Source organism: Lampris incognitus, chromosome 6 (genome assembly GCF_029633865.1).
Source record: "Lampris incognitus isolate fLamInc1 chromosome 6, fLamInc1.hap2, whole genome shotgun sequence".
Classification (NCBI taxonomy): domain Eukaryota; kingdom Metazoa; phylum Chordata; class Actinopteri; order Lampriformes; family Lampridae; genus Lampris; species Lampris incognitus.
In genome coordinates, this window is record NC_079216.1 from 56,153,699 (window position 1) to 56,169,693 (window position 15,995).

General features: G+C 42.8%; 1 protein-coding gene across 1 annotated transcript in view; it reads right to left on the minus strand.

Moving 5' to 3' along the window:
• The window catches only part of cpne2 (copine II), a 93,274-nt gene that overhangs the window by 33,738 nt on the left and 43,541 nt on the right, over positions 1 to 15,995 (minus strand). Inside the window, exon 10 of the mRNA XM_056281200.1 lies at positions 10,560 to 10,693. Within this exon, the coding sequence (XP_056137175.1) occupies positions 10,560 to 10,693 (134 nt within the window). The remainder of the gene's footprint in view (positions 1 to 10,559; positions 10,694 to 15,995) is intronic.

Below are 15,995 nucleotides of genomic sequence, written 5' to 3' on the forward strand. Positions count from 1 at the left end.
CATTGGACCCACGGTATCAAAGCTGTTCTGCCAGGCAAAGGTCGCCACGTTGGGTCAGGTGGTGGAGCTGGCTGGGCCCAATCTTGACAACGCTGCTGCTCTAGCATCTCACCTGGGAGTGAAATCTACGTGCCTCCTTAGTCGGGTACTACTTAACGGTCATCTCACAGCAATAGAACAGGGGCTTTTGACATCATACTGCAGTGGTTCTACTCATCCCAATTGTGAGGATCCATTTCCTGTTTTAAAGGTTGTTCCTGATCTGAAAAATTGTATGAGGCCACTTTTGGATTTGGGAAATGTTCTTAATGAAAGGCTGAATGTACTTAAAGGTAAGACCATGTATAATATACTTCCAACACTCTAGTCCAATGGGATGGATTGGATTGTTTCAAAGTGAGGGATGAGAGGCTGTCAGTGTTTGTAGAAAATTTCAGCTGAGCCACGGACAGCAAATTTGATATTTTTCAATTTCAGAAATAACACCAAGTCTCGCAGCTGGTAAGTGTTTGAGGCAGGTGAGTGATTTTTTTTTCCCACAAGAGTAAATTTTGACAACGGTCAATTAAAGAGGCAAAGGAGATTACGTTAGTGTGTTTAGCTTTCATTCTAACACTCTCCTCAGGGACACCAAAGAGAACAGTCCGAGGCGATGGTTTCAAAGTCAGTTCCAATATCTTCGATGTAAGCTCAAAAAAAGACCCCCAATATTCCACCAACCTTGGGCATGACCAGAACATGCGAGTCAAGTCTGCTGGTGCCTGAGAGCATCTGTCACAAAGATCAGAGAGGTTTGGATAGCTCTTCCATAATCTAGCTTTACTAAGATGGATCCTGTGCCATACTTTGAGCTAAATGCGGCTAAGCCTCGTACAGGAGGAGGATGAATTTATTGGATCTAATGCAACAATCCCAAAACTCATCTGAAAAAGTGATACCCAGTTCAGTCCGCCAATCTGTCTTGATCTTATGCAGGCCAGGGGGAGTCACTGCTGATAAAAAAAAAAAGGGGAGAAAAAAAAGCCTCTTTTCCGGGGTCGGGTCGTGGTTGCAGCAAGCTAAGTAGGGCATTCCAGACATTCCTCTCCTCATCAACGCCCTCCAGCTCCTTCTGAGGGATCCCAAGGCATTCCCAGGCCAGATTGGACATGTAGTCCCTCCAGCGAGTTCTGGGTCTACCCCGGGATCTCCTCCCAGTTGGCCATGCCCGGAAAACCTCCAAAGGAAGGTGCCTAGGAAGCATCCTAATCAGGTGCCTGAACCACCTCAACTAGCTCCTTTCAATGCGAAGGAGCAGCAGCTCTACTCCGAGCTCCCTCCAGATGTCCGAGCTCCTCACCCTATCGCTAAGGCTGAGCCCAGGCACCCAATGGAGCAAACTCATTTCAGCCGCTTGTATCCACTATCTCACCCTTTCAGTAGTGACCGAAAGGGTGAGATCGCGGATACAAGCTATGGTCATGAGCTTTGGGTAGTGACCCAAAGCTCATGACCATAGGTGAAGGTAAATTACCTTCTCCAATATACCTTCTCCATAGGTAAAGGTAAATTGAAAGCTTTGCCTTCCGGCTCAGCTCCCTTTTCACCACAAGGGTTCTGTACAACAGCCGCATTACTGCTGATGCTGCACCAATCCGCCTGTCAATCTCCCGCTCCATCCTACCCTCACTCGTGAACAAGACTCTGAGATACTTGAGCTCCTCCACTTGAGGCAACACCCATCCCCAACCTGGAGGGAGCAATCCACCATTTTCCAGTAGAGAACCATGGCCTCAGACTTGGAGGTGCTGACTCTCGTCCTGGCCATTTCACTTTCACACTCAGCTGCAAACCACCCCAGTGCACGCCGGAGGTCACGTTCTGATGACGTCAACAAAACCATATCATCTGTGAAGAACAGAGATGCAATTCTGAGATGCAGTTCTGCTAATGTGGTTGATGAGTGAGTGCGTGACACACGAAACAAGCTTGTTCTGCTATGTATTAAAAATTTTTTTCCTACATCTATCTTTATATATATATATATATATATATATATATATATATATATATATATATATATATATATATATACACACTCACCGGCCACTTTATTAGGCACACCTGTCCAACTGCTCGTTAACGCAAATTTCTAATCAGCCAATCACATGGCAGCAACTCAATGCATTTAGGCATGTAGACATGGTCAAGACGATCTGCTGCAGTTCAAACCAAGCATCAGAATGGGGAAGAAAGGTGATTTAAGTGACTTTGAACGTGGCATGGTTGTTGGTGCCAGACAGGCTGGTCTGAGTATTTCAGAAACTGCTGATCTACTGGGATTTTCACGCACAACCATCTCTAAGGTTTACAGAGAATGGTCCGAAAAAGAGAAAATATCCAGTGAGCGGCAGTTCTGTGGGCGAAAATGCCTTGTTGATGCCAGAGGTCAGAGGAGAATGGCCAGACTGGTTGGAGCTGATAGAAAGGCAACAGTAACTCAAATAACCACTCATTACAACCGAGATATGCAGAAGAGCATCTCTGAACGCACAACACGTCGAACCTTGAGGCAGATGGGCTACAGCAGCAGAAGACCACACCGGGTGCCACTCCTGTCAGCTAAGAACAGGAAACTGAGGCTACAATTCGCACAGGCTCACCAAAATTGGACAATAGAAGATTGGAAAAACGTTGCCTGGTCTGATGAGTCTCGATTTCTACTGCGACATTCGGATGGTAGGGTCAGAATTTGGCGTCAACAACATGAAAGCATGGATCCATCCTGCCTTGTATCAACGGTTCAGGCTGGTGGTGGTGGTGTAATGGTGTGGGGGATATTTTCTTGGCACACTTTGGGCCCCTTAGTACCAATTGAGCATCGTGTCAACGCCACAGCCTACCTGAGTATTGTTGCTGACCATGTCCATCCCTTTATGACCACAGTGTTCCCATCTTCTGATGGCTACTTCCAGCAGGATAACGCGCCATGTCATAAAGCTCGAATCATCTCAGACTGGTTTCTTGAACATGACAATGAGTTCACTGTACTCAAATGGCCTCCACAGTCACCAGATCTCAATCCAATAGAGCACCTTTGGGATGTGGTGGACCGGGAGATTCGCATCATGGATGTGCAGCCGACAAATCTGCAGCAACTGCGTGATGCTATCATGTCAATATGGACCAAACTCTCTGAGGAATGTTTCCAGTACCTTGTTGAATCTATGCCACGAAGGATTAAGGCAGTTCTGAAGACAAAAGGGGGTCCAACCCGGTACTAGCAAGGTGTACCTAATAAAGTGGCTAGTGAGTGTATATATACATATAAAAAACCTATCTAAAGAATTCACTTGACTCACTGGATTTTTTTTATATATATAAAACTTTGTTAAAAGAAACACTCAACGATAGGGAAAGTGCTCAACCAATAAGGAGCAAAATAATCCAGTGAGTCAAGTAAATTCTTTTTGAGACAATTTAAGTCTGTTTCATGCCATAAGCAATCATCAGCTATATATATATATATATATATATATATATATATACACACACACACACACGCATAATCACATATGCATACATAAACAAATCCCACATTGCTACCTCACTGAAGTGTCACTGCAATTTAAGAGGCAGGTCCTGATCTTTTAATGAGTTTGAGAAGGATCAATTTAAGTCCAAAGCAGTCCACAATATTAAATGAGTGTGAAGTAGTTAACTGAAGAGGCTGTCTGTCTTTCCATGTACTGATAGATTGAGGGAGCTGAAGTTATAGCCAACGCTGTGGTGTCAAAAGACCAACTTGTAGTGTCTGAAATTGATGTTCGGTTCACACGTCCATATTCCAGTGGTCGAAGTCCATAATCCAAAGTCAAGAATTGGTGTTATAATGAGGAGCTTTAGTCAGGTTGAAATAATCAAGTTTCAAAAAGGGCTGACAAGTGTGATATCTGTGAATATTCAGATGCATGTCCCGGGTGAAACAGAAAAAACTCAACAGTATTCTAGGAGCCACGTTCATTGCAGGCTTGCTTATTCAGATGAGTTCACCAGGTGTTGGATTATAGAACAATTCAGCCTCTTCTGCAGTGATAAACTTGTGCTCAACACCCTGGTTCGTAAGTGAAATCGCATGCGGAGCATGAACTTAATGCCGCTCTTGTAAAGTTTGGCTTTGACTATGGTGAATGCAGCACTCTTCTTGGCAAGCTCATGTCTGGAAAAATAAAGATCTTTTGACCCAGGTAGACAGGTTATCCTCGTTTCCTTGCTAGGGCAAGTACCTGCTCTCTCTGTTTGTAGCGTAGAAAGCAAATGACCATGGGTCAGAATGGTACTGCTTCCCTGGTTTTGGTCTTGATGTACGGTGCGCCCTGTCAAGCTCTGGTGGTGAGGTGAACAGCTCGTCTGGCAATGTTATAATGGTTACAATGTTACAATGACATGTCAACAAGATATGTGTCAACAAGAAATTTAGACATGAAATATGTGGCTGAATGTCCCTTGTAACCCTCGGGTAGACCAAACTAATCTTACGTACTTACGGCGAGAGCAATATTCAAGGTCTTTTGTTTTGTGTTTAAGATGATTGTTTTCAGTTTGGAGTTGTTTCACCTTTACTTCAAGGCTGGTTAGCCTGTTGCTATGGTCATAAAGAGAGGTTTCCATTGCAGGAGGGCCAAAGTCCTCCACCCTGATTCGAACCACATTTAAGGTTGTTTGAATAGGAGAGAGTGAAGCTTGTATTTCAGTGGAAATGACACTGCTCTATTCTACTCCAGTTCAGCTTTCAGGTCAGAGATGGTCAGAGTAGAGTTGGCTACTTCAGGTGCAACTACGGTGGCCGTTGTTAGTTTAGCCGCTGGAAGCATATCGGTCTGTGGTCAAAGTTTTTCCATTCTGGGTGTCTGTCTTATTTTTGTTAGAAATTATCCAGAGCTAGATTGTGGCCCGTTCCTACAAAGCTGAGTGCACTCAAAGTTTACTGACAGTGTGTGTAATAGAAATTTAAGAGGTCACTCATGAGCTGCTCCCTGTGCGTCTGCTTCACTTGGTCGCCATACCAGAAGTCCCTGTTTCTCTTCCTGAGGTTTCTCCCATATTTTTTTTCCTGATAAGGTTTTTCTTATGGAGTTTTTCCTCATTCGGGTTTAGGGTCCAAGGATAGCGGGTGTTGTATGTCATATACTGTTGTATACTGTAGTGATTGTAAAGTCCTTTGGGACTACATTGTGAATTTGGGCTATACAAATAAACTTGACTTGGTGTGTAGCATTGCTGAGTGAAAAAAATGAATATATGCAAAACATCATTATCAAGATTCAAGAACTTTATTGTCACTGTGCAAGCACAAGAAAATTGCAGTTGTGTCAACCTCAAATGGTGTATACAATGAATAAAAAAGACATAAAAGAGATAAGAATTAAAAAATATCAGCAAAAAAAGTCCATCTAAACAATAAAAGTACAAAATATAAGCAGTATAAAGTATAAAATACAATACAGTTACTGATAAAATACAACTTACGAGATGCAAAAACATCAGCAAAAATGCAGTAAAAGTGCAGTGGACTTGAAGTGCCTTAAAATGACATGAGTAAATATTGCACATGTCCAATGGTGGCAGCATGTCAGTCTTCTCAGACTGAGGAAATGTCTGAGTTTATTAGTGCCACAGCTTTTGGAAAGAAGCTTTTTTCGGTCTCTATGTGCATGTATGGATTGATCTGAAGAGCCTACCTGATAGGAGGAGCTGAAACAGATGGTGTCCAGGGTGTGTAATGTCTTTTATGATGTTGTTAACCCTCCTCACACAGCGAGTGCTGTGAAGATGTTCTGGTGAAGGCAGCTCGATGCCAACAATGTCCTGTGCTGTTTCCACAACATGCTGGAGGGCTTTTTTCTCAGCTCTGGTGCAGCTGCTGTACCAGACTGTCATGCAGTTTGTTAGGATGCTCTCTGTGGTGCATCAATAAAAGCTGACAAGGAACTTTTGGGGAGGTTGGCTCTCCTTAAGCCTCCTCAGAACATAAAGGCATTGTTGTGCCTTACCCACTGCTGCTAAGGTGTTGTCAGCCCAGGAACGGTCCTATGTGATGGTGACTCCCACGAACCTGGAGCTGGGGACTCTCGCCACAGCCTCTGTGTTGATGTGGACAGAACTGTGTGTTATCTTCTTGGAGGTCCTAAAGTCCATGATAATCTCCTTGATCTTTTTGTGTTTAAGACCAGGTTGTTGTTAGAACACAGCATTGTCAGGTTCTAAACCTCCTCCCTGTATGTGGCTTTGTCATTGTCTGATATCATCTGCAAACTTAAGTTGTGGATGGGCTGGCAGTCATGTGTGAACAATGCATAAAGGAGGGGGCTCAGCATACAACCTTGGGGAACACTGGTGCTCATGATGAGATTGGAGGTTGCTTGCTTGCCCAGTCTTACAGTGTGGGGGTAGTTGATGAGGAATTCCAGTATCCAATTGTATATGGAGGGAGTTAGTCCTAGTTTGTGGAATTTGTCAACCAGCTTGTTTGGTATGATGGTGTTCAACGCTGAACTGTAATCAACAAAGAGCATCCTGATGTAGGTATTGGATCTTTCCAGGTGAGAGAGGGCTGTATATAGAGCCACACAGATGGTGTCCTTAGTCGATCTGTTTACTCAGTAGGCAAATTGGTGTTGGTTTTGATCAGCTGGGACAGTGTCTTTGAGGTGGGTGAGTACCAGTCATTCAAAGCATTTTGAAATGACGGGTGAGAGCGACTGGTCAATAGTCACTGGGACAGGTGACCACAGGTTTTTTGGGAATGGGCACGATGGTGCTGGATTTGAGGCATGTGGGGATTGTGCATAAGGATAGAGAGAGGTTGAAAATATATGTAAATACCTCTGCTAACTGGTCACCACAGGCCTGGAGTACATGCCCTTGTACACCATCAGGCCTGGCTGTTTTCTGGGTTGGTGCTACTGAGGGTCCGCCACACCTCTGGAGTGTGTAGAACAAGGGTCTGTGGGTCTCCCAACAGTTTGAAAGTGGCTGGAGGTTGGTTATTGTCTTTGTCAAACCGAGCAAAGAAGTTAAGTTCCACCGCTAGGTTGGCAGTTTTGTTGGCTGGTGTATGCTGTGTGTTATTTTCCCTTTTGTAATCTATGATGACCTGGATGCCTTGCCACATCCTCCATGGGTTGGAATTACTGTCGAAGCCCTTCTCTATTCATAGTTTGTAGTTGTGTTTTGCAGATCTGATACCGCTCTTAAGGTTCGCTCTGGCGACACCGTAGGCTGAAGTGTCTCCTGATTTAAAAGCCGTGTCTCTTGCCCTGAGCAGCCGTTTGACTTCGCTATTCATCCATGGTTTCTCATTTGGGTACACTCGGATCCTTTTGCTAACAGTTATGTTATCCATACAGTAGTTAATGTATGACAATACAGATGACGTGTACCCCTCCAGGTTTGTTTGATGGGCAAATATACTCCATTCTGTGTGTTCAAAACAGTCCTGGAGTTGAGTGATGGCTCCCTCAGGCAAAACTTTAACTGTCCTGCTGGTTGGCAAGGGCCTTGTGTGCTGGGACAAGAAACAAAGAGAGGTGGTCTGACTGTCCAAGGTGGGGATGGGGTATGGCCCTGTAAGTGTCCTTTATGTTAGTATAGACATGATCTAAGGCATTTTTCTCCCTGGTGTGCATTTAACACGTTGATAGAATCTGGGAAGAACATTTCTGAGGCACATTTGGTTTAAGTCCCTAGCAATGATGAAAACTCCATCAGAGTGTGTGTTCTGTTGTTTACTGATGGCGTCACACATGTCCAAGTACTAGTTTAGCATTAGTCTGTGATGGTGTATATACTGCCATGACAACAACTGCATATTTCCTGGGCAAGTGAAAAGGTCGGCACTTAAGCATTAGATATTCCAGGTCCGGAGAGCAGAATTTATCGATTATGGTTGTGTTTGTGCACCATGTTTCATTTATGTAAGCACAAAATCTACCGCCTGAATTCTTACCAGAGTCAGATGTTCTGTTGGCTTGATGGAGCGACCAGCCAGCTAGCTCAACTGCGGCTTCTGGTATATTGTGATTCAGCCATGTCTCCGTGAAAATCAGAACACAGCAGTCCTTTGTAGTTCTCTGCGTAGCGTTACTCAGTCTGAGCTCATCCATTTTGTTGGCGAGTGATCTTACATTCATGAGAAAAACACTAGGGAGAGGAGTTTTGTATGGAGCAACCCTTAGCTGGGCTAGTAAACCAGCTCACTTACCCCGCTTCTGTTTCCTCTCCCTGCACCGTTTGCATCGCCTCCCCCCAGGGATAGGGATCCGCATTAGACCCGGTGGTCTGAGAATCTCCTGCGGTATTGTTTTTGAGTTGACATAGTGTTCTGTATAGTTTGTGCCAATCTTTAAAAGTTCTTGGTGACTGTAGTAAATGTTTGCCCTCATTTTGTTGACTATGGAGATGATAATGGTCAATATTGATAACAACAAGATGCACCGGTAAGAGGAGCATAAGCCGCTGCATCTGTGGGCGCCACCACCCATAGTTAAAATAATATACTACTGTATGATCTCACACACAGTATTCACTCAGTAATATAGGAGTGATTTCAATCGATCCTGAAAATTACATTTCTAACATTTAACAATCAGAAGCTCAAAAACTGAGAAAATATTGTAGCGATCAGGGAGGTCGGTCGCTGGACTGATGACGGCCATGCACTGGGGAAGCACAAGGGATTATGGGACTTATGATCATGTTCAGATCATTGTTTTGTTAATTTTGTGTCATGTTCTGATTATTGTTTGTTTCAGATGTTCAACTCGGACCGGGTAGATGACCGGGTAGACCGTGACTAAGACTTGTATGTTCAATGATGACGTTGTTTCGGGAAGCCATTGTTTGGCAACCATTCAGGAGGGGCAGGATAAGGGAGCGCTCCTGGGGTCGTGCGGTGTATGGGACAGAGGAGCTGCCATTAACCGATTCCTTACCTCTTGCCTCTCCTTTCACGTCAGTTCTGTTCGGTTCTGATGGAGCGTTGAAATTAAACAGCTCTGTCAGGGGCATGCAGTGTATGGGACACGAGAGTTGCGAATAAGTGATCGTTATCTCTCATTCTTCCATGCTAGCTCGCCACAAATACGTTTTTAGTTGAAAGACTCTTGTTGAGTCATATTAAAAATTAGAGTTAAAGGCCCAATCTGTCATTTATTTGACCACAGAGAATTGAGGTATATTCATATACATAATTAAAGTGCTTGAGTTATAGATGAAAAATAAACATTTTCTTTCTCAATTGATCATAACTGAAAATGTGGGCCTGTTCTACTCCAACATTAGTAAGCATATTAACATGTAAGTCAGTGGTTCTGCAGTGTGTTCATGACTAAAATTACAGTAACGTCAAAGCTGACTCAGTCAATCAGAATTACATAGAGGGGCTGTCCATTTAATCAATACATACATACACTGTCTCTTTGACATTGACTACGTTTATGTTCATTCATCCTCTTTACCCACTTCATCCAGTTCAGGGTCGTGGGGGACTAGAGTCAATCCCAGCAGACATAGAAAGCAAACATACACCCTGACAGTCTGTTACAGGGCCCTTACACACAGTCACTCATTCATATCTATGGACAATTCTCAATTTAGCCCTTTGAGCAGAGGAACACAGGAAGAACATGCTAGCGCCATGCAGAGTTACTGTGATTGCACAGTTGGTGTATATTGCACATAGTTAGCTTGCTATTAAGTGCAATATACAACAACTGTGCAATGACTATGAATAACTGTACCCTGTGCAATAACTGAACATGTGAACATGCTGCTGCATCTTTTTCTCAATGTAACATTTGCTATATTTTTATCTTTAATTTTATACCAACGCTCTTAAGCCACCCTGCATTTGTATATAAATATACATCTCTTCATCCTATTCTATTTTTGTAGGCACCAAGTACTTCAGTTTAGTCTAGTTCTTTATTTTTTGTATAGTCCCTATAGTTTTTTCTTTATATTCTTGCTGTTGTGTGTATTTTTGTGTATTCCCTGTTGTTTTTTCTTTATATTCTTGCTGTTGTGTGTATTTTTGATATTATGTGCCTTTGGATTATGGTAGCTGTAATGATGCTTTAATTTCCCTCATGCACAGTAAAGTATCTATCGATCAATCGAACCCATTACCTGTATGCTTGTGAGGCAACAGCACCAGCCACTACGCTACTTTGCCATTCTTTATTTTTTTATGAACAATCAAGTCAAAATGTAAGATGGCTGGGTTTTGACTTCCAATTCCAAGGTCCTGAATGTATAAATTAGTTTGAGTCTTGGACTTTTTGAAGGAGTCTGCTAAGTCCCTGCTGTAATTCAGTAAATCAACCTCTGTGCAATCTGCCTTGCAATTTATGAATATGTTGTAGAAGATTACAACTAAGTAAAATGTGATGTGTTTTTAGCTCATGCATCAGGGGCCTGTATATTATCTGGGCTAAAGTGGGAATGGCCAACAGGTTTCCACATATGTTCGTTCTTTTCTATTTGGGACTGCAACAGCACGGTTGCCACCAGGTACTCACGTATCGTAGTCCTGTATGATTTGTCCTACAGCCAAGATGGCCGCAAGGTACTCATTGCTACCCAGCGGGTTGATGTAGTGGAGGGAGGAGGGCTCTCGAGGATTCCCATTAGATGCAGTGAAATCTATCCCGACCTATTAGGAACACAGATATACAAAATATTAGTAAATTTATCCATTGCAGAATTTTTTTAAGTTATGTGTATAATTTCATAGCATGTTAAAAAGCTGCAAATAGCAGGCGGCCACACTCTGAGGTTTACATCCTCTACTTTGAATGTACTTGCAAACTCCCATTCCAAATCACAGGTTACTATCATATCATTCATATCAATCAGTGATAGGTAGGTAGGGGAGGAAAAAAAAATGCTGCCACATTTTTTCACCATGGTGACCTGACCTTGGCCAAGCCAATTACCCAGAAAACACCAGTTTCCTGTAACCAGTGCTCCTTCACCTCAGAGTAACTCCCGTGGTTGAAATAAGACATTACTCTGATACATTTTATCAACTGTGTTAGCATAGTGACTGTATTGCCATGATGAAATCGCTGTTAAAGCCTAACAAATCTAAACTCAGCTGGTGAGTATCATACCAATAATTACTTGTTAGAGTAAGTAAGACTTATAAATCATGCTTTCCTCAACAATATATTCAGTTTGGACCTAAATAAATAAATAAAAAATATCCAGGCACAATAGCGTCATGAGTGCAAGTTTAACAGGGACACCAAGATCAGACAATTTTCCCCAAAAGATAAAGTATCTGTGTGTCTCCTCATTTTCAGCACTAAATTACATGCCAAGTGCTACGTGCCATTTGTGTTTGCATGGTGAGTGATGAATGTTGATAATGAGAGCCATTATGACTGAAACCAGTCAATCAAGATTCTGTTTATTACAATGACCATCAAGCCACAAGCCAAAGGTAGCTGCACGCAGTAGCAAAAGCCCTTTGTTAACATGTGTTTCCCCCCTGTGTGCATGGTTATGCATATAATTTGTGCATAAATACTCTCACCTTTGAATAACCCTTGGGGTAGTTCGTGGATCCACCCCTTATTTCTAGCCTAAATACAAACCAAATATTTTTAAAGCAGAACTGTGTAAGGTCTTCTGGGAGTGAAGGATGACAGACTATTTGTTTCTGTGTTCAAGCCTGTTGGCCTCATGTGGTTATTTTTTGTGTATCACAAGGTGAGGGTTTTCTGCAAAGAAAACAAGAGAAAGGAGCCTGTGAACAAACTACTGACAGATGGGAACAAGTGCCTGGAAACGTGGATGTCAGTTTGTTTGGACTGTTGCTTATAGCTCCAGGTAGGTGGGTCTTCTTATATATAAACTGGTAGAATAATGAACACAGCAGCGACGTCATGCATTTTCTGTTCTTCGGTTAAAAGTGGAGCCAAACGAACTCGATGTACTAAAACCAGAATTTTCCTCTCTGTCTTCTTCTACCTTTCTAAAATAGGCCATCATCAACATCACTGCTATCATTATACATACAGTGCATCCGGAAAGTATTCACACCCTTTCACTTTCCGCACATTTTGTTATGTTACAGCCGTATTCCAAAATGGATTAAATTCCTTTTTTTTCTCATTAATCTACACACAATACCCCACAATGCCAAAGTGAAAAAGGTTTTGTAGAAATTTTTGCAAATTTATTAAAAATAAAAAACTGTAATATTGCATGTACATAAGTATTCACACCCTTTGCTATTACACTCAAAATTGAGCTCAGGTTCATCCTCTTTCCACTGATCATCCTTGAGATGTTTCTACATCTTGATTGGAGTCCACCCATAGTAAATTCAATTGATTGGACATGATTTGGAAAGGCACACACCTGTCTATACAAGGTTCCACTGTTGACAGTGCATGTCAGAGCAGAAACCAAGCCATGAAGTCAAAGGAATTGTCTGTGGACCTCCGAGACAGGATTGTATCGAGGCACAGATCTGGGGAAGGGTACAAAAAAATTTCTACAGCTTTGAAGGTCCCGAAGAGCACAGTTGTCTCCATCATTTGTAAATGGAAGAAGTTTGGATCTACCAGGACTCTTCCTAGAGCTGGCCGCCCAGCCAAACTGAGCAATCTGGAGAGAAGGGCCTTGGTCAGGGAGGTGACCAAGAACCCAATGGTCACTCTGACAGAGCTCCAGCGTTCCTCTGTGGAGATGGGAGAACCTTCCAGAAGGACAACCATCTCTGCAGCACTCCACCAATCAGGCCTTTATGGTAGAGTGGCCAGACGGAAGCCTCTGCTCAGTAAAAGGCACATGACAGCCCGCTTGGAGTTTGCCAGAAAGCACCTAAAGGACTCTCGGACCATGAGAAACAAGATTCTCTGGTCTGATGAAACCAAGATTGAACTCTTTGGCCTGAATGCCAAATGTCACATCTGGAGGAAACCAGGCACCTCTCATCACCTTGCTAATACCATCCCTACAGTGAAGCATGGTGGTGGCAGCATCATGCTGTGGGGATGTTTTTCAGCGGCAGGAACTGGGAGACTAGTCAGGATCGAGGGAAAGATGAATGGAGCAAAGTACAGAGAGATCCTTGATGAAAACCTGCTCCGGGGCGCTCAGGACCTCAGACTGGCGCGAAGGTTTACCTTTCAACATGACAACGACCCTAAGCACAAAGTCAAGACAACGAAGGAGTGGCTTCGGGACAAGTCTGTGAATGTCCTTGAGTGGCCCAGCCAGAGCCCAGACTTGAACCCTATTGAACATCTCTGGAAAGACCTGAAAATAGCTGTGCAGCAACGCTCCCCATCTAACCTTACAGAGCTCGAGAGGATCTGCAGAGAAGAATGGGAGAAATACCCCAAATATAGGTGTGCCAAGCTTGTAGCTTCATACCCAAGAAGACTTGAGGCTGTAATCGCTGCCAAGGGTGCCTCAACCAAGTACTGAGTAAAGGGTGTGAATACTTATGTACATGCAATATTTCAGTTTTTTATTTTTAATAAATTTGCAAAAATTTCTACAAAACCTTTTTCACTTTGGCATTGTGGGGTATTGTGTGGAGATTGATGAGAAAAAAAAGGAATTTAATCCATTTTGGAATAAGGCTGTAACATAACAAAATGTGGGGAAAGTGAAGGGGTGTGAATACTTTACGGATGCACTGTATATATGTTGGACATATATGTCCAAGTGAAAGCTCAGACCGGACCACCACACCGTTTGAACAATGTAAGTTTTACAGATCTGCAGCAGTAATTCCCAATAATGGTCAGATGTTTAGAGTGTGTAAAATAATTTGTATACAAAAACACTCATGTCAGAAAACAGACGTTAACGCATGAAGCACAGTGCATGAGCCAGGCATAATTAAAACTGACATTACGTTGTGACAACAAGCAGTGTTGTGGCGGGGGGGGGGGGGTTACCCGATGAGCTATTAGAGTGCCCGGTTCCATTTTACACAAAATTGTATCATAAAGATGCAGGACTTGCACATGCTAGTAATCTTCCCTCTTTTTTTTTTTTTTTTTAAATTTCTCCCCAAGTGTACTTGGGTAATTACCCCAATCTTCTGGGCCGTTCTGGTTGCTGCTCCACCCCCTCTGCTGATCCGGGGAGGGCTGCAGACTACCACATGCTTCCTCCAATACATGTGGAGTTGCCAGCCGCTTCTTTTCACCTGACAGAAATACCACATGCTTCCTCCTCTTTTCACCTGACAGACTACCACATGCTTCCTCCAATACATGTGGAGTTGCCAGCCGCTTCTCTTCACCTGCAGATTCAAATTAGCTGCCAGCTAACTCTGGTGCAATTGTAAAATTGTGTGTTGTCCCTGTCAAATAAACTAAACTAGACAGTGAGGAGTTTCGCCAGGGGGACTTAGTGCATGGGAGGATCACGTAATTCCCCCTAGTTCCTGCTCCCCCTCGCCCCCCGAACAGGAGCCCCGACACCAACCAGAGGAGGTGCCAGTGCAGCGACCAGGACACATAGTCACATCTGGCTTCCCACCCGCAGACATGGCCAATTGTGTCTGTAGGGACACCTGACTAAGCCAGAGGTAATATTAGGATTTGAACCGGCGATCCCCGTGTTGGTAGGCAACGGAATAGACCGCTATGCTACACGGACACCCGCGATCTTCCCGCTTGCTGTAAAATATATAGGCTATACAATATTGCCCAGTTACTCAGATGCACAGTACAGATTCGGTAAGGAATATGAGAAAATAAGAAGCATTCACTCACAAACTCAATCAGACGACGTTTAAAGTTTTAGCTTCTCATCATAAAGTAGGTGTCAGTAGGCTGCATGTATCAAACATGTGACTTACAAACCCCTTTGTATGAGCTTGACATACACATACTTTCCATACTTGTCATTTAAAGCTAGGTATTTTTTAAAAGACGACTACAGGAAATGGCTTACTTCTTTTTGCAGGGATGACAGTATAAATATAGACACAGACATAAACATGGAAGAGCATATATACATACTCACTCATATGCAGAGACACACACAAACACGTTGTCACTTAATGAATGCTGACATGCCTTCCCTTGGGCAGGGAACAGGGGGTCGTGTGTTCAACAACCCAACCAACCAAACAAACAAACCACAATGCCTTCCTTGCAGAAAATTGGTTTTAACCTACTTTATATATACAGATGGGTGAAAATTAAAGGAAAAACCTGGATGCTTGACCCCTACCGTGAGGGGGTCTGGGGGCTCTGTTATGCAGTGTGGGGCATTTTCCTGGCATGACAATCTGAAACCATGGTCAATCAGTAGTGGTTCTAAACCTGGAGCGGATGTTACAGTGTATTGCATAAAACACCAAGAGAAGATATTATCAAACGTTAATCATCCTATCACATTAAATACGCATCCAAAATTATATTCCTATATATATTAACTAACTAGTGAAGTGAGTTCCTATACCATTAGTAGATGAACAGAAGTTAAGCAACAGCTGGTTGAGTCATCAATAAGATAAAATGAGAAAGAAAATTATAAAATAAAACAAGAAAATACAAGATAACAGAATATAGTTTTGCCACGGAGACCTGACCACTTATGGTCACTAAATGGTATTATAGTTACATGGCAGGACTGCTCTTAAAGCCTTAAATTAACATATCAGTCGATTTGGGTGATACAGTTATGTGAGTTAGGTCATTGTTCATTAAACTGGCTGCTGGGTAATATTGGCTGCATGGCTAAATGGTTAAAAAGTTGATTTACATTAATTCAGACATGTACAGAGAGAAGGAGAGTTACAATTTATGACTGAAGATAAGTTATCAGCATTTGGCACAGTGTAAAGAGATTTGTGTGTGTTTGTGTGTTGGTGTGTGTATGTTTGCTTGTATATGTGTGTGTGGGAGGGGGGCAAAAGGAAGAGAGTGGGAGAAGGTTTGAGATTTCAGTTGATCCTTTAAATGTATCCTCTCTGG